General features: G+C 51.8%; 3 protein-coding genes across 3 annotated transcripts in view; 1 reads left to right on the top strand and 2 right to left on the bottom strand.

The window, feature by feature from the left end:
* LOC140715740 (C3a anaphylatoxin chemotactic receptor-like) overlaps positions 1–449 on the bottom strand; it is a 150,292-nt gene extending 149,843 nt beyond the window's left edge. The window contains exon 1 of the mRNA XM_073028109.1: positions 324–449. The gene's annotated coding sequence lies outside the window, so the exon portion shown is untranslated. The remainder of the gene's footprint in view (positions 1–323) is intronic.
* On the bottom strand, positions 259–13,877 carry LOC140715737 (C3a anaphylatoxin chemotactic receptor-like). Its single transcript, XM_073028107.1, has 4 exons — positions 13,653–13,877; positions 11,431–12,049; positions 11,024–11,357; positions 259–569 (listed from the first exon to the last, which is right to left on the bottom strand). The coding sequence occupies exons 2-4, from the start codon at positions 12,040–12,042 to the stop codon at positions 259–261; spliced, it is 1,257 nt and encodes a 418-aa protein (XP_072884208.1). The 5' UTR covers positions 12,043–12,049; positions 13,653–13,877.
* Positions 13,878–15,531: 1,654 nt separating this feature from the next.
* LOC140715736 (C3a anaphylatoxin chemotactic receptor-like) lies at positions 15,532–18,489 on the top strand. The gene is made up of 2 exons (XM_073028106.1): positions 15,532–15,668; positions 17,445–18,489. The coding sequence occupies exon 2, from the start codon at positions 17,452–17,454 to the stop codon at positions 18,487–18,489; it is 1,038 nt and encodes a 345-aa protein (XP_072884207.1). The 5' UTR covers positions 15,532–15,668; positions 17,445–17,451.
* The last annotated feature ends 7,251 nt before the right edge of the window (positions 18,490–25,740 follow it).

Here is a 25,740-nt window from a genome sequence, read left to right as displayed (position 1 = left end):
TGCCCCTCCTGCACCACGGTGCTCACTCCTCACCAGCCCTCACACACCACATTGGTTCTCCTCCCTGACAGACCCTCCAACCCCACAGCAGAGACGGGAAATGGACGGGGAAGGGGAAGAAAGTGGCCTTCAGTGTGACACTCCCTCCTCACCTCCTCACCCTCAGCACGGCACTCCCTCCTCACCGAAATGAACGCAGTGTACTCCTCCATCCTCACCTCCCCCACACCACCCCACCCTCTCCCTCCCCACCATTCATCATCCACTGCCGGCCCCTAGGGTCCCCAGCTCCGGCATTCCTTCCTGGGCCCCCACCGACTCACCTTGGAGCCTGCTCTCCCTCTCGATGAAGTTCAGCCTCCCCGGAATCTCTGGCTCACTCCGTCCCCCCGGGCAGCTCGGGAGAGTTGGACTCAGATCCCAAACTGCTGCGACCACAGCAACTAATCCTGAAGATGAACTGTGCAGAAACGAACGGAAGGGCTGTCCGCAGCCCCGGTAGAGCAGGGAAGGGAGAATAGGACGCTGGTCCGGGTGCATCCGGAGAGTGGAGCGGGTCCCGTCTGAGGCTGAAAAACACATCAGCATGATTTTATCACTTTTTTAAATCTCTGGTTTATGAGCTCAGTTCCTCAAACTGAATCAGATGGGGACAGCAAAGCGTTGAAGAGAAACCACAGGAGTTCCTGAATGAGAGAAAAAGGGGTAAACATCCCATCACACACTCCCGGGTCAGACACAGAGTGAATCTCCCTCCACACCGTCCCATCACACACTCCCTGGGTCAGACACAGAGTGAAACTCCCTCCACCCTGTCCCATCACACACTCCCGGGGTCAGACACAGAGTGAAGCTCCCTCCACACCGTCCCATCACACACTCCCGGAGTCAGACACAGAGTGAACCTCCCTCCACACCGTCCCATCACACACTCCCTGGGTCAGACACAGAGTGAAGCTCCCTCCCCACCGTCCCATCACACACTCCCGGAGTCAGACACAGTGAACCTCCCTCCACGCCGTCCCATCACACACTCCCGGAGTCAGACACAGAGTGAAACTCCCTCCACCCTGTCCCATCACACACTCCCGGGGTCAGACACAGAGTGAAGCTCCCTCCACACCGTCCCATCACACACTCCCGGGGTCAGACACAGAGTGGAGCTCCCTCCACACCGTCCCATCACACACTCCCAGAGTCAGACACAGAGTGAAGCTTCCTCCACCCTGTCCCATCACACACTCCCGGAGTCAGACGCAGAGTGAAACTCCCTCCACACCGTCCCATCACACGCTCCCGGAGTCAGGCACAGAGTGAAGCTCCCTCCACACCGTCCCATCACTCACTCTCAGGGTCAGGCACAGAGTGAAGCTCCCTCCACCCTGTCCCATCACACACTCCCGGGGTCAGACACAGAGTGAAACTCCCTCCGCACCGTCCCATCACACACTCCTGGGGTCAGACACCGAGTGAGTCTCCCTCCACCCTGTCCCATCACACACTCCCGGGGTCAGACACAGAGTGAAGCTCCCTCCACACCGTCCCATCACACACTCCCGGGGTCAGACACAGAGTGAAGCTCCCTCCACACCGTCCCATCACACACTCCCGGGGTCAGACACAGAGTGAAGCTCCCTCCACACCGTCCCATCACACACTCCCGGGGTCAGACACAGAGTGAATCTCCCTCCACATCGTCCCATCACACACTCCCGGGGTCAGACACATGAGTGAAGCTCCCTCCACACCGTCCCATCACACACTCCCGGGGTCAGACACAGAGTGAAGCTCCCTCCACACCGTCCCATCACACACTCCCAGGGTCAGACACAGAGTGAAGCTCCCTCCACACCGTCCCATCACTCACTCTCAGGGTCAGACACAGAGTGAATTTCCCTCTACACTTTTGATCCCGCAGTCCCGGTGTGGAGCTGGAAGATTAAGTCATTGGGTGGAGTGGGAGGGTGGTCGGTGGTGTGGTAGATATTGACAATCATCAGTCACGAGATGTTGCCTGTTTGACTGAGCTGGGGTCCACCGTTGGGAGAAGAGGCAGTGCACAAGAACTCTGGTTGTTGGGAATGAGTTCTGTCCCTCTGGGAGCAGAGGAACTCCTGCTGTAGGTGGCAAGAGGTGTCTGTGGAACTGTGAGGCACAAAGGAGCAAAGACTGTGACAGTCCCATCATGAACACTTGCTGAAATCCCTCCCCTTCCCAGTTCCCTGGTGAAGACAGGCAATACCTTGGACATTTTATTTTAAAAGTCTGGGCACTCCCCACAACCCATCTCCCCTTTCCTGGGCCGTGGGCTTGTTTTCAAAGCGATCGTTTCTCCAAATCCCCGGCGCACCCAGATGACCCTCCGGATCAGTTCATCATTTCAGCGGGACAAATTGCCGAAAAGTTCACAGACATGAAGCACAGCAGCGAGGGGCGATCTATCACCCTCAGCACCACAGAGACAGGAGGAAACATCACAGGATATACATTTGTTTTGTACATACAGTGTGTGTGTGTGTGTGTGTGTGTGTGTGTGTGTGTGTGTGTGTGTGTGTGTGTGTGTGTGTGTGTGTGTGTGTGTGTGTGTGTGTGTGTGTGCATCTCTGTCTATATTGCATATTATACCCCAGGGCATGGCTTTACCACTTTAAAAACCTTCCCATAGTGGACTCAATGGACAACCTCTCTGTGTGTATGTGCCCATATATAAACATTTTTCATTTTACTTATTTTTTTATTGAGCTTTGTCACAGAACAGTCCGTTCCAGTCTTTCGAGCCGCGCTGCCCAGCAGTCCCCCGTTTTAACCCAGCCTAATCACGGGACCCCAGCTCAGTCAAACAGGCAACATCTCGTGACTGATGATTGTCAACATCTTCCACACCACCGACCCCCCTCCCACCCCACCCCACTGACTTAATCTTCCAGCTCCATACCGGGACTGCGGGATCAGACATGTAGAGGGAAATTCACTCTGTGTCTGACCCTGAGAGTGAGTGGTGGGATGGTGTGGAGGGAGCTTCACTCTGTGTCTGACCCCGGGATTGTGTGATGGGACGGTGTAGAAGGAGCATCACTCTGTGTCTGACCCCGGGAGTGTGTGATGGGACGGTGTGGAGGGAGCTTCACTCTGTGTCGGACCCCAGGAGTGTGTGATGGGACGGTGTGGAGGGAGCATCACTCTGTGTCTGACCCCGGGAGTGTGTGATGGGATGGTGTGGAGGGAGCTTCACTCCGTGTCTGACCCCGGGAGTGTGTGATGGGACGGTGTGGAGGGAGCTTCACTCCGTGTCTGACCCCGGGAGTGTGTGATGGGACGGTGTGGAGGGAGTTTCACTCTGTGTCGGACCCCGGGAGTGTGTGATGGGACGGTGTGGAGGGAGCTTCACTCTGTGTCTGACCCCGGGAGTGTGTGATGGGACAGTGTGGAGGGAGCTTCACTCTGTGTCTGACCCCGGGAGTGTGTGATGGGACGATGTGGAGGGAGCTTCACTCTGTGTTGGACCCCGGGAGTGTGTGATGGGACGGTGTGGAGGGAGCTTCACTCTGTGTCTGACTCCGGGAGTGTGTGATGGGACGGTGTGGAGGGAGCTTCACTCTGTGTCTGACCCCGGGAGTGTGTGATGGGACACTGTGGAGGGAGCTTCACTCTGTGTCTGACCCCGGGAGTGTGTGATGGGACAGTGTAGAGTGAGCTTCACTCTGTGTCTGACCCCGGGAGTGTGTGATGGGACGGTGTGGAGGGAGCTTCACTCTGTGTCTGACTCCGGGAGTGTGTGATGGGACGGTGTGGAGGGAGATTCACTCTGTGTCTGACCCCGGGAGTGTGTGATGGGACGGTGTGGAGGGAGCTTCACTCTGTGTCTGACTCCGGGAGTGTGTGATGGGACGGTGTGGAGGGAGATTCACTCTGTGTCTGACCCCGGGAGTGTCTGATGGGACGGTGTGGAGGGAGCTTCACTCTGTGTCTGACTCCGGGAGTGTGTGATGGGACGGTGTGGAGGGAGTTTCACTCTGTGTCTGACCCCGGGAGTGTGTGATGGGATGTTTACCCCTTTTTCTCTCATTCAGGAACTCCTGTGGTTTCTCTTCAACGCTTTGCCGTCCCCATCTGATTCAGTTTGAGGAACTGAGCTGTAAAACCGGACAGCAGGGATTAAAAAGAAGTGATGAAGTAACACTAAAAAAAAATGATAAAATCATACTAATGTGATTTTCAGCCTCAAACAGGACCCATCCCATTCTCTCTTCCCCTTCCCTCACCTCCTCCCCTCACTTTGTCTACTCCCTCTCCCATTTCTCTCCTCTTCCCTTCTATCACCTGTCCTTATTCTTCACCCCCCCCAGTTATCCTCAACCAATCTTCACCTGTCCTCGCTTCTCCATCTCCTCTACCCCTCCTTTTGCCTTTCAGCACTCAGCATCCTCCACTTACCGATCCATCTCTCTACCCTCCCCCTCCCTTCACACCTCTTCATCCACCTGTTTCAGTTGCTCCTCTGTTGTTCATCCCCCTCCCACTCCCTTCAATCCTCTTTCATCCTCCATCATCTTCACCTACCTCTTCTCTCTCATGCACCTCTCCTTTTGACCGCATCTTCCCTCTTTTCCCTCCCTATCTCTCCCTGCTTCCTCTTTCCCTCACCCATCTCCCTCCTTTCCTCATGTTGTCCCCTCCCTCCATTCCCAACCTCTCTCACCTCCGCAAGGCAGGCCGCACGCACCCAAGGCAGGGACCAAACGGGACCAGCCGGTGCAGATCACAAGTCCTGGTTATGCGACCACTGACGCCAGGCAGACAATCTCTGAAGAGTATTGATAATGGCCGGGGTCACCTGTCTTGTAAACACACTACCCAGAAGAAGGCAATGGCAAACCACTTCTGTAAGAAAATTTGCCATGAACAATGTTGATCTCAGACCACCCCATCTGGCACCAATAATGCATCCTACAGTCAAAGTCACTTTTCTGTGCTATGGTCCAATCACGCAAGGGGTCTCCCCGGACCCCAGGGTGGGGACCGCTGTTGTAAACACAAGAGATTCTGCAGCTCTTGCTAACTCTTCCCGAGCAACACGCACAAAACGCTGGAGGGACTCAGAGGAGCGATTGTTGGCTCATTATGCGCCGTGTCGTATGGTGTAGGCGATCGCGGTCTGAGATCAACATTGTATGTATATATACAGGCCATGTGGCCCATTGAGTCTGTTGTACCTTTACATCGATTATGATCCCTCTCAACTCCAGTCTCCTGATTTCTTCCCGTTAACCCTTGATGCTCTGACGAGTCCAGAACCTATCCACCTCCACTTTAAAAATATCCAATGACCTGGCCTCCACAGCTGTCTGTGGCAAAGAATTCCAGAGATTCATCACCATCTGGCTAAAGAAATTAATCCTCACCTCCATTCTAAAAGGATTTCCCTCTATTCTGAGGCTGTGTCCTCTGGTCCCAGACTCCCGCACTATAGGAAACATCCTCGCCATGTCCATTCTCTCTCAACCTTTCAATATTCAAAAGGTTTCATTTAAATCACATTTCAATCATACAGACAGCAAAGTTGGAAATGAGGGCAGAGAAATGGCAAATAAAGTTTAATCCAGATGAACATGAGGCATTTTAAAAAAAGGATCTAGTGATTTCCCAGTGTGTACGATGAATAAACTCTCCTCGGGCTTCCAGCCGGGTTCAGGAATTGATTTTAACTGATATTTGGATTGTAAACTCTGGATGAAGTCAGGCGTTTAACTTTGCAGGATGGAAAGTTCAGGGAAAGTATCCAGTAAATGGCTGGAATGTAAGGAGCGCTGATGAACAATAGGAGGATGATGTTGGGGTCAAGTTCACAGCTCCCTGAAAGTGGTCACACGAGTAGATAGACTGATAACAGAGAACAGTAGAGCATGGGAATGGGCCATTCGGCCCACAATGTTGTGCTGAACCAGCTAACCCCCTCTCACTTTCAATGCATGCCCTCTGGTAGACATTTCTACCCTGGGAAAAAGATACTCCCTGTCTATTCCATCTATGAGTCTCATAATCTTATAAACCTCAATCAAATCTCCCTTGAGCTTCTGCAGCTCCAATGAAAACACTCCACGTTTGTCCAGCTTCTCCCGATAGCACATGCCCTCTAAACCAGGCAGCATCGTGGTAAAGCTCTTCTGCTCCTTCTCCAAAGCTCAACATCCTTTGCCGGGTGACCAGGACTGCATGCATTACTCCAGATGTGGCCTAACCTGACTTTTATAAACTTGGATCACAACCTCTTGAACTTAGCCCGCTGTGAACTAAAAGCAAGCATCCCATAAGCCACATTTCTTATCTTCCCACCGATCTGCTGCCTCGACACCCCGCACTACGGATCTCAATCAATGTAATTTAACGCCGCAACATAGATTCAAACCCAGAGAAACGACCGCGCCCGGCCCCAGTCGGAAGCCCCTCGGACCTTGAACAAATACGTCTTTCCCTCGCAGTTTATTGATGTGAAGGCAGCATCGGTGGGGCCCTGCACTCCCCACACATCGTGAATCAGCTTAGGATATCCATCCGCCCACACCTTTATTACTCAACTCATAGAATCTGAGCAGCAAAACCGCTTGTTCGTATCGATGCTGCGTGATCAGTTCCCCCGTTATGAGTCAGTTCCACGAAAGATTAGTCAGATTGTTGATGACACAAAGGTTGGGGGTCCGGAGGGTTGACAGAGGTTACAGCTCGACATCAACAGGATGCAGAACTGGGCTGAGAAGTAGCAAATGGAGTTCAGCCCAGACAAGTGTGAAATGATTCATTTTGGTAGGTCAAATTTGAAGACAGAACATAATATTAACAGTAAGTGTGGAGGATCAGTGAAATCTTGGGGTCCATGTCCCTAGGACACTCAAAGCTGCTGTGCGGGTTGACAATGTTGTTAAGAAGGCGTATGGTGTGTTGCCCTTCATCAACTGTGGAATTAAGATCAACAGCCGTAAGGTAATACCCTTACATCTATTACATCTATATGTAATACCCTGGGAAAGGTTTCACTGCTAAAGTAGTGGTTTTTCTGCAGCAGCAGTGTTTGGGTCATGAGATAGAGATAACGGGGGCTTTTGAATATGCACCATCCAATGAAGGGAGTGTTTTTTCTTGTTGTGTGCCTGAGAACAAGGTGATCCGAGTCTTTTGTTCGGTGAGAGATGAAGAGAGAATTTGCCTGAAAGGAGAATCCATCAGCAGGATGGAGTGGACTTGGAGTTGAGAAAGCCCGGGGAAATTGATGGAGGACCAACGGCAGGAAAACCGTGAGCTCCAACTTGTCCACATTAGTCAGTTTCATTAAAATGGGCCCTTTTCTTTTTGTTTTCTTTACTAACCCTTTAGTCAAATTAAGAATTATAAAGCTTAATTGTTTAATTCCAAATGGTATACTGTCGGTTATTTCGTAGTACTGACTCATAACAGGGGAACCGATCACACAGCAGCGACAGAGGATGAGAGGTGACCTGATAGAGGCATGTAAGATGATGAGAGGCATTGATCGTATAAATAGCTATTTCCCAGGACTGAAATGGTTAACATGAGGGGCCATAGCTTCATCAGCGCTCCTTACATTCCAGCCATTTACTGGATACTTTCCCTGAACTTTTCATCCTGCAAAGTTAAACGCCTGTCTTCATCCAGAGTTTACAATCCAAACATCAGTTAAAATCAATTCCTGAACCCGGCTGGAAGCCCGAGGAGAGTTTATTCATCGTATACACTGGGAAATCACTAGATCCTTTTTTTAAAATGCCTCATGTTCACCTGGATTAAACTTCATCCACCATTTCTCTGCCCATATTGCCAACATTTTTGTCTGGATGGTTGAAATGTGATTTAAATGAATCCTTTTGAATATTGAAAGGCTGAGAGAGAATGGACATGTCGAGGATGTTTCCTATAGTGCGGGAGTCTAGGGCCAGTGCGCACAGACTCAGAATAGAGGGAAATCCCATTAGAACGGAGGTGAGGATTAATTTCTTTAGCCAGATGGTGGTGAATCTCTGGAATTCTTTGCCACAGACAGCTGTGGAGGCCAGGTCATTGGATATATTTAAAGTGGAGGTGGATAGGTTCTGGATTTGTCAGAGCATCAACGGTTAACGGTTAACAGTTTACCGTGAGGGGCCTTGTCAGGTGCCTTACTGAAGTCCATGTGGACAACAGCCACTCTCTACCCTTGTCGATCGCCTTCGACAGCTCCTGAGAAAGATCAGCCAAGCCTGTCTGCCATGACCTGCCTTGTAAAAGGCCATGCTTCCATCCCTCCTCTTCATTAACTGGGGGCCTCTCAGGAGACCCAGCACCACTGCCTCCTTATTCCCAGCGTGCCCTTGCAAATTAGCAAGGCCCACACCATACTCACTACCTTTCTTGTCCTTTTCCATGCTGAATTCCAACACAAGTTAGTCACGCGGCACTCCACCCCCGTCCTGTCACTCCAAACAGAAGCTCCACCCTCGGTTCCCTACCCTCTCGTATGCAACCCTCAAGTCCTCAAAAAGGCAGCATCTGTCATTAAGGACCCCCATCACCCAGGCCGCGCCTTGTTCTCATTGCTCCAGGGAGGAGGTATAGAAGCCTGAAGTCACACACTCAGTGATTCAGGAACAGATTCTTCCCATCTGCCATCAGATCTCTGAATAGGTGTTGAACCCATCCATATTACCTACCTGGTTTTTGATTTTTATTTCTGTGCTACCTATTGAATTTAACTATTACATACATACTTACTGTGATTCAGTTTTTTCTCTATTGTTATGTAGTGCAATGCATTGTACACAGTCAATAAATTACTCAACATCTGCCAGTGATTCTGAATCTGGTTCAATACAATACCTGGGGATTCTCTTTTATCCCCTCACCAAGGAGACTTTTGGCCACCTTCAACCCCGGCTTGAGTTCTTTCCTGATACATTTGTCTCTCATCCTCACTGAAGGGTCGTTCTCTCCACAACGGCTGCGGGATTGGACCCGGGGATCCACTGTTAAGCCTGTGTGGAGATGCCTTCAGTTTAAACATCTGCTGTTGCAGAACCGGTTTTGGGCAACGGGGGAGATATCGTAGAGGGATATCTGTGCTGAGCAAACTGCTGAATTCAGCTGAATCCTTTCTGTACGTGACCCGTATCCCACCATTCCCTGCACGATCAGGTGTCTACATACACTCAGTGGCCACTTTATTCGGTCCCTCCTGTACTGAATAAACCGGCCACTGAGTGTATGCTTGTGATCTGCTCCTCTATCCCGTCCACTTCAAGGTTTGACGTGTTGTGGCCTCTGTTGTAACGAGTGGATATTGGAGATACTGCCACCTTCCTGACAGCTTGAGCCAGTCTGGCCATTCTCCTCTGATCTCTCTCATTAACAAGGCTTTTTCGCCCACACAACTCAATGGGTGTTTTTCATTTGTTTTTGCACCATTCTCTGTAAACTCTACAGACCGCTGTGTGTGAAAATCCCAGGAAATCAGCAGTTTCTGAGATACTCAGACCACCCCATCTGGCACCAATAATGCATCCTACAGTCAAAGTCACTTCGATCACTTCGAGACCCGGGTTCAATTCCGGCCACTGCCAGTAAGGAGTTTGTACATTCACCCGGTGACCGTGTGCGTTTCCTCCGGGTGATCCGGTTATATCCCACAGTCCAGAGACATACCGGTTGGTAGGATAATTGGCTATTATAAACTATCCTGGGACTAGGCAGGTTTAGATCAGGTGATTGCTGGGCGGTGTGGCACGAAGGACTGGAAGAGTCTGATCTGCGCTGTAACTCAATAAATTCATTAATTAAACAGGCCGGTGCTTCCACTACCACCTCCACTCATGGCAGCCCACTTCTGGCACCCAGCACGTCTCCTTTAAACTTTCCTTCCTCTCCCCCTGAAACAAAGCCCTCTTCCCGGGGGCGGGAGGAGAAACTGATCGTCACTGTCCATCCCATCCATGCTCCCATGATTTTATAATCTTCCAGCAGGTCTCCCCTCAGCCCCCGGAGAAGACGATCCAGTTTGATCCACCCTCCCCATACAGATCATATGACCACCCACCACCTGCTCCCACGGTTTCACGTGACCCTGATTGGAGGGTCTACAACTTGCCCAAGGGTGACCTGCAGGCTGGTGGAGGAAAGGGGAACCTTACATCTCCTTTAGTAGAGATGTATCTCCACCCCACCATCCTAGGATCTATGGAAATAGATAAGCAGTCATGTTTATTCATTTCCATAGATGAATAAAGATATCTTTTACTCATTTTATTAATAATTTTATTTCATGATTTTATTTTTAATGAATAAACAGTCCCGGTGAAGGGTCCTGTCCCGAAACTTTGTCCAGCCCACAGCTGCAGTACAGTGTCCAGTTCTGGTCTCCACACTACAGGAAGGAGGTGACTGCACTGGAGAGGGTGCAGAGGAGATTCCCCAGGACGTTGCCTGGGACGGAGTGTTTTGGTTACGAGGAGAGACCAGAGAGGCAGTGTCTGTTCTCCCTAGAGTGGGGCAGGCTGAGGGGGGATCTGACGGAGGTGGCAGGCGTGGGGACAAAAGTCACAGCGCGATAGAACTGTCGTGTTTGGTCGCCATGGAAATGAGGAAGCTGGGCCCCGGAGGCAGTGAACCAACTTGGTCTGAACTCATGCAGAGAGTCCTTTGAGCTGGGGCAGGTTTTTTTTTGATCGGATGCTATCTGGCGACTGCGGGGAAATATTCAGTTAGTTGCTCAGAGGTTGAAAAGATCACAGGAAAATAGTTGGGCGGGGCAGGGGTCAGAGGTTGGCTTTCAGCCGAGGATTTTCGTTCACCAGGCCTTGAACGATAGGCCTTGTAGGATTGGGACAATGGTAGGCAGAGCGCTGGCGAAGGGGAACGGGTGCTATAATGGTGGGAGGTGACACAGGGCAAGATGGAGTAAGGGGTATCAATGGCAGGATGGAGTGAGGAGCCAGCATTGGCGGGACGTAGAGGGAGAGCCCTCACACACTGGCATCTATACTGGAGATGGTCTTCATGCGAGTCTTGCAAGCTGACTCCGTCCGCTCCTCAGCAAAGGCCAATCGGAGCGAGTTGCACAGGGAACGCCGGAAAACCTGGCGGAAGTCGTGGCCGGCAAAGACATAGAGGATGGGGTTCAGGGCGCTGTTGAGGGAGGCTAGGCCCACGGATAAGCTATCCCAGACCCAGTCTGCCTGATGTTTGGAGAAAGCCTGAGCTAGGCCGCAGATGTGGTATGGGAGCCAGCAGAGGAAAAATGCGGCAACTACAACTGCAATGAGGCGGACAGGCTTCCTGGCCTTGCTGGACTTGGCGAACTTGCCCCTCTGCAGCTTCTGGCCGATCAGGAGGGTAGCAGAATGTCATGATGAGGAAGGGCAAGATGAAGGCAAAGAGGGCCCGTGTCACCTCCACCACCTCCCTGGTCCGGTCTCCAAAATAAGTCCCGGTGTAGTTCAAGGTGCAGTAAGTCAAGTTGAACTCAGAGCCTATGTACATCTTCCGTGTCAGCAGAGTGGGCAGGCTCATGAGGAAGGCGAGGCCCCAGGCCGCAAGGCAGGCCGCACGCACCCAAGACAGGGAACGGTGAGTCTGGGACGAAACGGGCCTAGTGACAGACAGGAAGCGATCGATGCTGATCAATGTCAATAGGAAGACGCTGGCGTACATGTTGAGGACGATGGCAGAGGGAATGAGCTTACAGAGGACGTTGTCTGTAGGCCAGGAGTTTCCCAGGGCAACGTTAGCCATCTGGAAGGGGAGGCTGAGGCAGTAGGTCAGGTCTGCCACAGCCAGGTTCAGGAACCACACCGTGTTGACGCTCCGCTTCATCTTGAAGCCTGTCACCCAGATGACGGCCCCGTTGCCAGGGACGCACAACATGAAAGTGAGTGCGTAGACAAAGATGGACAAGATGGCGGATGTTGGCAGTTGGGTCCCAGAATCCTCAGGAATGCTCTCATCAGAGTAGTTTCCAAAGGAAGACATGTTGTAGAAGTAATCATCTCCATAATACATCATGCTGAGCCTGGAGGGGAAGATATTGTGGAGGTGAGAGAAGTTGGGAATGGAGGGAAGGGACAAAAAGAGCAAAGTAGAGAGGTGGGTGAGGGAAAGAGGAAGCAGGGAGAGATAGGGAGGGAAAAGAGGGAAGATTGGGTCAAAAGGAGAGGAGCGTGGGAGAGGAGACATAGGTGAAGATGATAGAGGAAGAAACAGGAGTGAAGGGAGAAAGGGAGGGGGAGGGAGTGAACAACAGAGGAGGAACTGAAACTGGGGGATGAGGAGGTGCGAAGGGAAGAGAAATGGATGGGTAAGGGGAGGATGCTGGGTGCTGAAAGGCGGAAGGAGGGTCAGATGAGACAGGGAAGGGAGGACAGGTGAAGATTGGTTGAAGATAACCGGGGCTGAAGAATAAGGACAGGTAGAGAGAAGGGAAGAGGAGAGAAATGGGAGAGGGAGTAGACAAGGTGAGAGGAGGAGGAGAGGGAAGGGGAAGACGGAGTCTTAAGAGAAACGGTGAAGAGGGAAGGGGATGGGAAGAGTGAAGGGGAGGGGGAAGAGGGGAGAGGAGGAAGAGGCAAGGGGAGGGGATCAGGAATGGGGAGGGGGAACATGAAGGAGAGAAGGTTGAGGAATGGGGAGGGTGAAGGAGAGGGAATGAGGAGCAGGAAGAAAGAGGGGAGCAGGGGAAGGGAAGAGGAGGAAAAGTAAGAGGAGAAAGGGGAGGGGATGGCTGAACATGAGAGGAAGGGGTGGAGGAGAAAGGGGAGAGTAGGAGGAGGTGGGAAGGGGAGGGGAGGAGAAGGAGGTGGGAAGGGGAGGGTGTGGGAGGAAGAGGGAAAGAGTGGAGGAGGGTTGGTAAGAGGGAGGAAGAGGGAGGGGAATGAGGAGAAGGAAGGGGCAGATGAGGAAGGAAGAGGAGGAGGGATGGGGAGAAGGAGGAGGAGGAAAGGTGGAAACATTGCGAGGAGACGGAAGGGTGAAGGAAAGGAGGGAGGGGGTAGAAATGGGGTGTGGGGAAGGGAGGTTGCAGTACGTGGCACGGACAAGCAAAGAGAAAGGGGGACGGAGGAAGTGAGGTGAAGTGGGGGGAGGGTTGAATGCAGGAACGGTGGAAAGAATAAGGAGGGAAAGAGGGGAAGGTGAGTGGCAAAGGGTGGAGGGGGCAGGGGAAGAGATGGAGAGGAGGGAAGAACAAGAAAGGGAGGGGTGAAGGGGGTGGGAAGGAGAGGGGCCTAGATGGAGAGAGGAGGGCTGGTTGGATAAGAGAGAGAGGATGGAGATAACAACCATCTCCCCCCTCTCTGCCTCTCCTGCACCACGGTGCTCACTCCTCACCAGCCCTCACACACCGCATTGGTTCTCCTCCCTGACAGACCCTCCAGCCCCACAGCAGAGACGGGAAATGGACGGGGAAGGGGAAGAAAGTGGCTTTCAGTGTGACACTCCCTCCTCACCTCCTCACCCTCAGCACGGCACTCCCTCCTCACCGAAATGAACGCAGTGCGCTCCACCATCCGCACCTCCCCCACACCACCCCACCCTCTCCCTCCCCACCATTCATCATCCACTGCCGGCCCCTAGGGACCCCAGCTCCGGCATTCCTTCCTGGGTCCCCACCGACTCACCTTGGAGCCTGCTCTCCCTCTCGATGAAGTTCAGCCTCCCCGGAATCTCTGGCTCACTCCGTCCCCCCGGGCAGCTCGGGAGAGTTGGACTCAGATCCCAAACTGCTGCGACCACAGCAACCAATCCTGAAGATGAACTGTGCAGAAACGAACGGAAGGGCTGTCCGCAGCCCCGGTAGAGCAGGGAAGGGAGAATAGGACGCTGGTCCGGGAGCAGTCCGGAGAGTGGAGCGGGTCCCTTCTGAGGCTGAAAAACACATCAGCATGATTTTATCACTTTTTTAAATCTCTGGTTTATGAGCTCAGTTTCTCAAACTGAATCAGATGGGGACGGCAAAGCGTTGAAGAGAAACCACAGGAGTTCCTGAATGAGAGAAAAAGGGGTAAACATCCCATCACACACTCCCGGGGTCAGACACAGAGTGAATCTCCCTCCACACCATCCCATCACAGACTCCTGGGGTCAGACACAGAGTGAAGCTCCCTCCACACCGTCCCATCACACACTCCCTCCACACTGTCCCATCATACACTCCCGGGGTCAGACACAGAGTGAAGCTCCCTCCACACCGTCACATCACACATTCCCGGGGTCAGACACAGGCTGAATCTCCCTCCACACCGTCCCATCACACACTCCCGGGGTCAGACACAGGCTGAAGCTCCCTCCACACCGTCCCATCACACACTCCCGGGGTCAGACACAGAGTGAAGCTCCCTCCACACCGTCCCATCACACACTCCCGGGGTCAGACACAGAGTGAAGCTCCCTCCACACCGTGCCATCACACACTCCCAGGGACAGACACACAGTGAATCTCCCTCCACATCGTCCCATCACACACTCCCGGGGTCAGACACAGAGTGAAGCTCCCTCCACATCGTCCCATCACACACTCCCGGGGTCAGACACAGAGTGAAGCTCCCTCCACACCGTCTCATCACACACTCCCGGGGTCAGACACAGAGTGAAGCTCCCTCCACACCGTCCCATCACACACTCCCAGGGTCAGACACACAGTGAATCTCCCTCCACATCGTCCCATCATACACTCCCGGGGTCAGACACAGAGTGAAACTACCTACACCCAGTCCCATCACACACTCCCGGGGTCAGACACAGAGTGAAACTCCCTCCACACCGTCCCATCACACACTCTCGGGGTCAGACACAGAGTGAATTTCCCTCTACACGTCTGATCCCGCAGTCCTGGTGTGGAGCGGGAAGATTAAGTCATTGGGTGGGGTGGGAGGGGGGTCGGTGGCGTGGTAGATATTGACAATCATCAGTCACGAGATGTTGCCTGTTTGACTGAGCTGGGGTCCACCGTTGGGAGAAGAGGCTGTGCACAAGAACTCTGGCTGTTGGGAAAGAGTTCTGTCCCTCTGGGAGCAGAGGAACTCCTGCTGTAGGTGGCAAGAGGTGGAGGGAGCTTCACTCTGTGTCTGACAATGGGCGTGTGTGATGGGACGGTGTGGAGGGAGCTTCACTCTGTGTCTGACAATGGGCGTGTGTGATGGGACGGTGTGGAGGGAGCTTCACTCTGTGTCTGACCCCAGGAGTGTGTGATGGGACGGTGTGGAGGGAGATTCACTCTGTGTCTGACCCCGGGAGTGTGTGATGGGATGTTTACCCCTTTTTCTCTCTTTCAGGAACTCCTGTGGTTTCTCTTCAACGCTTTGCAGTCCCCATCTGATTCAGTTTGAGGAACTGAGCTGCTAAACCAGAGATTTTAAAAAGTGATAAAATCATGCTGATGTGTTTTTCAGCCTCAGACGGAACCCACTCCACTCTCCGGACTGCTCCCGGACCAGCGTCCTATTCTCCCTTCCCTGCTCTACCGGGGCTGCGGACAGCCTTCCGTTCATTTCTGCACAGTTCATCTTCAGGATTGGTTGCTGTGGTCGCAGCAGTTTGGGATCTGAGTCCAACTCTCCCGAGCTGCCCGGGGGGACGGAGTGAGCCAGAGATTCCGGGGAGGCTGAACTTCATCGAGAGGGAGAGCAGGCTCCAAGGTGAGTCGGTGGGGGCCCAGGAAGGAATGCCGGAGCTTTGGAATGTGGGAGGAATTCACCACCGAGAACGTAGAATTTCATCAGAGAGAGCTGCGGGAACTGGACCCGGGCCGTTGGCGCTGCGAAGCGTTACGTTCTTCATGTTACCACTTGGGTTTCCTCCCACATTCCAAAGGCAGTGGATGATTAATGGTGGGGAGGGAGAGGGTGGGGTGATTTGGGGGAGGTGAGGATGGAGGAGTACACTGCGTTCATTTCGGTGAGGAGGGAGTGCCGTGCTGTGGGTGAGGAGGTGAGGAGGGAGTGTCACACTGAAGGCCACTTTCTTCCCCTACCCGTCCATTTCCCGTCTCTGCTGTGGGTCTGGAGGGGCTGTCAGGGAGGAGAACCAATGCGGTGTGTGAGGGCTGGTGAGGAGTGAGCACCGTGGTGCAGGAGGGGCAGTGAGTGGGGAGATGGTTGTGACTTCCATCCTCTCTCTCATTTCCCTCCAACCCTCCTCTCCCCACTCAGGCCCCTCTCCTTTCCAACCCCTTCAAAACTTCACCCCACCCTTTCTTGTTCTTCCCTCCTCTCCATCTCTTCCCCTGCCCCCTCCACCCTTTGCCACTCACCTTCCCCTCTTTCCCTCCTTATTCTTTCCACCGTTCCTGCATTCAACCCTCCCCCCACTTCACCTCACATCCTCCGTCCCCCTTTCTCTTTGCTTGTCCCTGCCATGTACTGCAACCTCCCTTCCCCACACCCCATTTCTAACCCCTCCCTCCTTCCCTTCACCCCTCCGTCTCCGACGCAATGGTTCCACCTTTCTTCCTCCTCCTCCTCCTCCCCATCCCTCCTCTTCTCCTCCTCCTTCCCTTTCCTCCTCCACTTTTCTCCTCCTCCCCTTCCCTCCTGCTCCTCCTCTTCCTCTTCCTTCCTCATCCTCCCCTTCCCTCTCCTCATTCCCTCCTTCTTCTTCTTCCTTCTTACACTCCCTGCTCCACACTTTCCCTCTTCCTCCCCACCCTCCCCTTTCCACCTCCTCCTCCTTCCCTCCCCTTCCCACCTCCTTCTCCTTCCCTCCCCTTTCTCCTCCACCCCTTCCTCTCGTCCACCCATCCCCTCCCCTTTCTCCTTATATTTTTCCTCCTCTTCCCTTCCCCTCCTCCCCCTCTTTCTTCCTGCTCCTCATTCCCTCTCCTTCACCCTCCCCATTCCTCATCATTCTCTCCTTCATGTTCCCCCTCCCCATCCCCCATCTCCTACCCTTCCCTCTTCCTCCTCTCCTTCCCTCTTCCCCTCCCCTTCCCTCTTCCCTGATTCTCTTAACCCTCCCCTCCTTCTCTCACCTTGTCTACTCCCTCTCCCATTTCTCTCCTCTTCCCTTCTCTCACCTGTCCTTATTCTTCACCCCCGCTTGGTCATCTTCAACCAATCTTCAGCAGTCTTCCCTTCCCCATCTCCTCTGCCCGTCCTTCCGCCTTTCAGCACCCAGCATCCTCCACTTATCCATCCATTTCTCTTCGCTTTGCACCTCCTCATCCACCAGTTTCAGTTCCTCCTCTGTTGTTCATTCCCTCCCCCTCCCTTTCTCCCTTCACTCCAGTTTCTTCCTCTATCATCTTCACCTACCTCTCCTCTTTCTCGCACCTCTCCTTTTGACCCCATCTTCCCTCTTTTCCATCCCTATCTCTCCCTGCTTCCTCTTTCCCTCACCCACCTCTCTACTTTCCTCTTTTTGTCCCTTCCCTCCATTCCCAACCTCTCTCACCTCCACAATATCTTCCCCTCCAGGCTCAGCATGAGGTATTATGGAGATGATTACTTCTACAACATGACTTCCTTTGGAAACTACTCCGATGAGAACTTTCCTGAGGATTCTGGGACCCAACTGCCAACATCCGCCATCTTGTCCATCTTTGTCTACGCACTCACTTTCCTGTTGGGTGTCCCTGGCAACGGGGCCGTCATATGGGTGACAGGCTTCAAGATGAAGCGGAGCGTCAACACGGTGTGGTTCCTGAACCTGGCTGTGGCAGACCTGACATACTGCCTCAGCCTCCCCTTCCAGATGGCTAACGTTGCCCTGGGAAACTCCTGGCCTACAGACAATGTCCTCTGTAAGCTCATTCCCTCTGCCATCGTCCTGAACATGTACGCCAGTGTTTTCCTATTGACCATGATCAGCATCGACCGCTGCCTGTCAGTCACTAGGCCCGTTTGGTCCGAGACTCACCGGTCCCTGCCTTGGGTGCGTGCGGCCTGCCTTGCGGCCTGGGGCCTCGCCTTCCTCATGAGCCTGCCCACTCTGCTGACACGGAAGATGTACATAGACTCTGAGTTCGGCTTGAGTTACTGCACCTTGAACTACACCGGGACTTATTTTGGAGACCGGACCAGGGAGGTGGTGGAGGTGACACGGGCCCTCTTTGCCTTCAACTTGCCCTTCCTCATCATGGCATTCTGCTACCTCCTGATCGGCCAGAAGCTGCAGAGGGGCAAGTTCGCCAAGTCCAGCAAGACCAGGAAGCCTGTCCGCCTCATTGCAGTTGTAGTTGCCGCCTTTTTCCTCTGCTGGCTCCCATACAACATCTGCAGCCTAGCTCAGGCTTTCTCCAAACATCAGGCGGCCTGGGTTTGGGATAGCTTCTCCGTGGGCCTAGCCTCCCTCAATAGCGCCCTGAACCCCATCCTCTATGTCTTTGCCGGCCACGACTTCCGCCAGGTTTTCCAGCATTCCCTGTCCACCTCGCTCCGTTTGGCCTTTGCTGAGGAGCGGACGGAGTCAGCTTGCAAGACTCGCATCAAGACCATCTCCAGTACAGATGCCAGTGTGTGAGGGCTCTCCCTCTACGTCCCGCCAATGCTGGCTCCTTGCTCTGTCCTGCCATTGATACCCCTTACTCCATCTTGCCCTGTGTCACCTCCCACCATTATAGCACCCGTTCCCCCACCCCGCCAGCGCTCTGCCTACCATTGTCCCAATCCTACAAGGCCTACCGTTCAAGGCCTAGTGAACCAAAATCCTCGGCTGAAAGCCAACAATTGACCCCTGTCCCCCACCACCTATTTTCAAGTGATCTGTTCAACCCCTGAGCAACTACATGAATATTTCCCCGCAGTCACCAGAGAGCGTCCGATCAAAAAAACCTGCCCCGGCCCAAAGGACCCTCTGCACGAGTTTAGGTCAAGTTGGTTCACTGCCTCCTGGGCCCAGTTTCCTGATTGCCATGATGACCAGACACGACAGCTCTATCGCGCCGTGACTTTTGCCCCCACTCCTGCCACCTCCATCAGATCCCTGCTGATCTATTTCCATAGATCCTAGGGTGGTGGGGTGGAGTGTCATAGATAGAATGACTCATAGGAGACTCATAGATAGAATAGACAGGGAGTATCTTTTTCCCAGGGTAGAAATGTCTACCAGAGGGCATGCATTGAAAGTGAGAGGGGGTAGGTTCAAAGGGGATGTGAGGGGTAAGTTTTTTACTCAGGGAGTAGTTGATGCCTGGAATGTGCTGCCTGTTATGGTGGTCGTGGCAAATGCATTAGAGGCTTTTAAGAAACGTTTGGATAAGCACGTGGATGTGAGGAGAGAGAGGGATATAGACATGGAGAAGGTAAAAGGGATTAGTTTATTTGGAGGGGTTTGATTTAGCTAGTTCAGCACAACATTGTGGGCCGAATGGCCCATTCCTGTGCTCTACTGTTCTCTGTTATCAGTCTATCTACTCGTGTGACCACTTTCAGGGAGCTGTGAACTTGACCCCAACATCCTCCTATTGTTCATCAGCGCTCCTTACATTCCTGCCATTTACTGGATACTTTCCCTGAACTTTCCATCCTGCAAAGTTAAACGCCTGACTTCACCCAGAGTTTGCAATCCAAACATCAGTTAAAATCAATTCCTGAACCCGGCTGGAAGCCCGAGGAGAGTTTATTCATCGTATACACTGGGAAATCACTAGATCCTTTTTTAAAAATGCCTCAAGACAACATCACCTGACTATGCAGGTGATGCCTCCCTCCCAAATGCGCTGAATAACTTCTACGCCCGGTTTGAGGTGGAAAATGACGTGGCGGCGAGAAAGTCCAACCCTCCTACAAATGACCAGGTGCTGTGTCTCTCCGTGGCTGACGTGAGAAGAACCCTGTGCAGGGTCAACCCACGGAAGGCTGCTGGACCAGACAACATCCCTGGTAGAGTGCTCAGAGGATGTGCAGACCAGCAAGCAGATGTTCTCACTGACATCATCAACATCTCCCTGAGCAGCGCCACCGTTCCAACGTGCTTCAAGGCCGCCACCATCGTCCCCATGCCGAAGAAGTCTTCAGTGTCCTGCCTAAATGACTACCGTCCCATTGCACTTACATCCATAATCATGAAGTGTTTTGAGAGGCTCGTTATGAGGCATACCAAGACCCTGTTGCCCCCCTCACTGGACCCCCTGCAGTTTGCATACCATCCCAACTGCTCAACAGATGACGCCATTGCCACCACCCTCCACCTGGCCCTAACCCACCTGGACAAAAAAGACACATACGTTCGGATGCTGTTCATAGACTTCAGTTCAGCATTCAACACAATCATCCCTCAGAAACTGATTGGAAAGCTGAGCCTACGGGACCTGAACGCCTCCCTCTGCAACTGGATCCTAGACTTCCTGACTGGGAGACCTCAGTCAGTCCGGATCGGGAGCAGCATCTCCAACACCATCACACTGAGCACGGGGGCTCCCCAGGGCTGTGTGCTCTGTCCACTGCTGTTCACTCTGCTGACCCACGACTGTGCTGCAACACACAGCTCGAACCACATCATCAAGTTCGCCGATGACACGACCGTGGTGGGTCTCATCAGCAAGAACGACGAGTCAGCTTACAGAAAGGAGGTACAGCGGCTAATAGACTGGTGCAGAGCCAACTACCTGTCTGTGAATGTGAACAAAGCAAAAGAGATGGTTGTTGACTTCAGGAGGGCACGGAGCGACCACTCCCCGCTGAGCATCAACAGCTCCTCTGTAGAGATCGCAAAAAGAACCAAATTTCTTGGTGTTCACCTGACGGAGAATCTCACCTGGTCCCTCAACACCAGCTCCGTAGCAAAGAAAGCCCAGCAGCGTCTCTACTTTCTGCGAAGGCTGAGGAAAGTCCATCTCCCACCCCCACCCCCCATCCTCATCACATTCTACAGGGGTTGTATTGAGAGCATCCTGAGCAGCTGCATCACTGCCTGGTTCGGAAATTGCACCATCTCGGATCGCAAGACCCTGCAGCAGATAGTGAGGTCAGCTGAGAAGATCATCAGGTTCTCTCTTCCCGCCATCACGGACATTTACACTACACGCTAACAGCAAACAGCATTATGAAGGACCCCACACACCCCTCATACAATCTCTTCTCCCTCCTGCCATCTGGGAAAAGGCACCAAAGCATTCGGGCTCTCACGACCAGACTACGTAACAGTTTCTTCCCCCAAGCTATCAGACTCCTCAATACCCGAAGCCCGGACTGACACCTTGCTCTACTGCCCTGTTTATTATTTATTGTAATTCCTGCACTGTTTTGTGCACTTTATCCACCCAGTGTAGGTCTGTAGTCTAGTGTATCTTTCTCTGTGTTGTGTTTTTTTATTACGTAGTTCAGACTAGTTTTTTGTACCGTGTCAAGTAACACCGTGGTCCTGAAAAACGTTGTCTCATTTTTACTATGCACTGTACCAGCAGTTATGGTCGAAATGACAGTAAAAGTTGACTTGACTTGACTTGATATTCATCTGGATTAAACTTCATCTGCCATTTATCTGCCCACATTTCCAACATTTCTGTCTGGATGATTGAAATGTGATTTAAATGAATCCTTTTGAATATTGAAAGGCTGAGAGAGAATGGACATGGTGAGGATGTTTCCTATGGTGCAGGAGTCTGGGACCAGAGGACACAGCCTAAGAATAGAGGGACATCCCTTTAGAATGGAGGTGAGGATTGATTTCTTTAGCCAGATGGTGCTGAATCTCTGGAATTCTTTGCCACAGACAGCTGTGGAGGCCAAGTCATTGGATATTTTTAAAGTGGAGGTGGATAGGTTCTGGACTTGTCAGAGCATCAAGGGTTAACGGGGAGAAAGCAGGAGACTGGAGTTGAGAGGGATCATAATCGATGTAAAGGTGCAACAGACTCAATGGGCCACATGGCCCGTGTATATATATACATACTTACTGTGATTCAGTTTTTTTCTCTATTGTTATGTAGTGCAATGCATTGTACACAGTCAATAAATTTCTCAACATCTGCCAGTGATTCTGATTCTGGTTCAATACAATACCTGGGGATTCTCTTTTATCCCACTCACCAAGGAGACTTTTGGCCACCTTCAACCCCGGCTTGAGTTCTTTCCTGCATACATTTGTCTCTCATCCTCACCAAAGGGTCGTTCTCTCCACAACGGCTGCGGGATTGGACCCGGGGATCTGTAGGTCTGACACGGTGGTCAGCAGCACAGGAGCGCCGCAGGGAACCGTACTCTCTCCGGTCCTGTTCACCCTGTACACATCAGACTTCCAATATAACTCGGAGACCTTCCATGTGCAGAAGTTCGCTGATGACACGGCCATAGTGGGGTGTGTCAGGAATGGAAAGGAGGAGGAGTATAGGAAACTGATACAGGACTTTGTGATATGGTGCAACTCAAACTACCTGCGTCTCAATATCACCAAGACCAAGGAGATGGTGGTGGACTTTAGGAGATCTAGGCCTCATATGGAGCCAGTGATCATTAATGGAGAATGTGTGGAGCAGGTTAAGACCTACAAGTATCTGGGAGTACAGTTAGACGAGAAGCTAGACTGGACTGCCAACACAGATGCCTTGTGCAGGAAGGCACAGAGCCGACTGTACTTCCTAAGAAGGTTGGCGTCATTCAATGTCTGTAGTGAGATGCTGAAGATGTTCTATAGGTCAGTTGTGGAGAGCGCCCTCTTCTTTGTGGTGGCGTGTTGGGGAGGAAGCATTAAGAAGAGGGACGCCTCACGTCTTAATAAGCTGGTAAGGAAGGCGGGCTCTGTCGTGGGCAAAGTACTGGAGAGTTTAACATCGGTAGCTGAGCGAAGGGCGCTGAGTAGGCTACGGTCAATTATGGATAACTCTGAACATCCTCTACATAGCACCATCCAGAGACAGAGAAGCAGTTTCAGCGACAGGTTACTATCGATGCAATGCTCCTCAGACAGGATGAAGAGGTCAATACTCCCCAATGCCATTAGGCTTTACAATTCTACCGCCAGGACTTAAGAACTTTTTAAAAGCTATTATTAATGCTTTTTGAGATAGTGATTTAGATGCATATCATATTTTTTACTGAGTTAAGTATTGTATGTAATTAGTTTTGCTACAACAAGTGTATGGGACATTGGAAAAAAGTTGAATTTCCCCATGGGGATGAATAAAGTATCTATCTATCTATCTGTTAAGCCTGTGTGGAGATGCCTTCAGTTTAAACATCTGCTGTTGCAGAACCGGTTTTGGGCAGCAGGGGGAGACATCGTAGAGGGATATCTGTGCAGAGCAAACTGCTGAATTCAGCTGAATCCTTTCTGTAGATAGAGATAGATAGATAGATAGATACTTTATTCATCCCCATGGGGAAATTCAACATTTTTTCCAATGTCCCATACACTTGTTGTAGCAAAAACTCATTACATACAATACTTAACTCAGTAATAATATGATATGCATCTAAATCACTAACTCAAAAAGCATTAATAATAGCTTTAAAAAAAAAGTTCTTAAGTCCTGGCAGTTGAATTGTAAAGCCTAATGGCATTGGGGAGTATTGACCTCTTCATCCTGTCTGAGGAGCATTGTATCGACAGTAACCTGTCGCTGAAACTGCTTCTCTGTCTCTGGATGGTGCTATGTAGAGGATGTTCAGGGTTTTCCATAATTGACCGTAGCCTACTCAGCGCCCTTCGCTCAGCTACCGATGTTAAACTCTCCAGTACTTTGCCCACGACAGAGCCCGCCTTCCTTATCAGCTTATTAAGACGTGAGGCGTCCTTCTTCTTAATGCTTCCTCCCCAACACGCCACCACAAAGAAGAGGGCGCTCTCAACAACTGACCTATAGAACATCTTCAGCATCTCACTGCAGACATTGAATGACGCCAACCTTCTAAGGAAATACAGTCGACTCTGTGCCTTCCTGCACAAGGCATCTGTGTTGGCAGTCCAGTCTAGCTTCTCGTCCAACTGTACTCCCAGATACTTGTAGGTCTTAACCTGCTCCACACATTCTCCATTAATGATCACTGGCTCCATATGAGGCCTAGATCTCCTAAAGTCCACCACCATCTCCTTGGTCTTGGTGACATTGAGACGCAGGTAGTTTGAGTTGCACCATATCACAAAGTCCTGTATCAGTTTCCTATACTCCTCCTCCTGTCCATTCCTGACACACCCCACTATGGCCGTGTCATCAGCGAACTTCTGCACATGGCAGGACTCCGAGTTATATTGGAAGTCAGATGTGTACAGGGTGAACAGGACCGGAGAGAGTACGGTTCCCTGTGGCGCTCCTGTGCTGCTGACCACTGTGTCAGACCTACAGTCTCCCAACCGCACATACTGAGGTCTATCTGTCAAGTAGTCCACTATCCAATCCACCATGTGAGAGTCTACTCCCATCTCCGTTAGTTTGTGCTTTAAGATCTTGGGCTGGATGGTGTTAAAGGCACTAGAGAAGTCAAGGAATGTAATCCTCACAGCACAACTGACCCCATCTAGGTGAGAGAGTGATTTGTGCAGCAAATACGTGATAGCATCCTCCACTCCCACCTTCTCCTTATACGCAAACTGAAGCGGATCCCGGGCGTGCCTGGTTTGTGGCCTCAGATTCTGTATTATCAGCCGCTCCATGGTCTTCATCACGTGCGACGTCAAGGCAACAGGTCTGAAGTCAATCAACTCCTTTGGTTGTGGTTTCTTCGGTACCGGGACAATACAAGATGTTTTCCACTGTCTGGGTACTCTTCTCTGATCTAGACTCATGTTGAAGATGCGCTGTAGTGGTTCTCCCAGTTCAGTCGCACAGGCCCTCAGTAATCGTGGGGAAACTCCATCCGGTCCAGCCGCCTTGCTGGTACAGATCTTCCTCAGTTGACCTTCCACCTGTGCAGCCGTAAACCTGGGCGTGGGCCAGGTCTCCTGTGAGTGGATATTTTCCTGTGAGGGAAGTAAGCCTGGTGTGGAGTTCTGCAGTGAGGGTGAGATTGTGCTGTCGAACCTATTGAAGAAGTTGTTCAGCTGGTTCGCTTTCTCCACATCTCCACTTATGTTTGCCCCCCGCTTTGCACCACATCCGGTGATGATCTTCATCCCATCCCACACCTCCTTCATGCTTTTTTCCTGCAGCTTTTGTTCTAACTTTCTCCTATACTGCTCCTTTGCCCCCCTTATCTGTACTCTGAGTTCCTTCTGAACTCTTTTAAGCTCCAACCGATCACCATCTTTAAAGGCCCTCTTCTTCTGGTTTAGGAGGCCTTTGATGTGACTAGTGATCCAGGGCTTATTATTGGGATAGCAGCGAACAGTTCTAACAGGAACAACCGCATCCACACAAAAATTAATATAGTCCGTTGTGCATTCAGTGACCTCCTCAACGCCCCCACAGAGCCCCCCTTGCAGTACATCCCAGTTAGTAGTACCGAAGCAATCTCTCAGGGCCTGTTCAGCTTCAGGAGTCCACTTCCTGAAAGAGCGTGTGGTAGTGGGATGCCTCATCACAATTGATTTATATCTTGACTGTAACAAAACCAGGTTGTGATCAGCTTTCCCCAGTGCAGGCAGCGAGGATGCACTATATGCATCCTGTACGTTTGCATACAGCAGGTCAATAGTCCTGTTACCCCTGGTGTAACAATCCACGTACTGGGAGAAAGCAGGTAGTGTCTTGTCCAAAGTCACATGGTTGAAGTCCCCTGTAATTAACACCAGTGCCTCAGGGTGTTGTGTCTGAAGCTTAGCAACGGCGGAGCTGATGACGTCACACGCTACCGTTGCGTCGGCACGCGGCGGGGACATACACAATCACCGCAATGA

This window comes from Hemitrygon akajei, chromosome 24 (genome assembly GCF_048418815.1).
Source record: "Hemitrygon akajei chromosome 24, sHemAka1.3, whole genome shotgun sequence".
Lineage (NCBI taxonomy): Eukaryota > Metazoa > Chordata > Chondrichthyes > Myliobatiformes > Dasyatidae > Hemitrygon > Hemitrygon akajei.
Note: the sequence above shows the minus strand (reverse complement) of the source record. Positions and strands in the feature narration are given on the sequence as shown.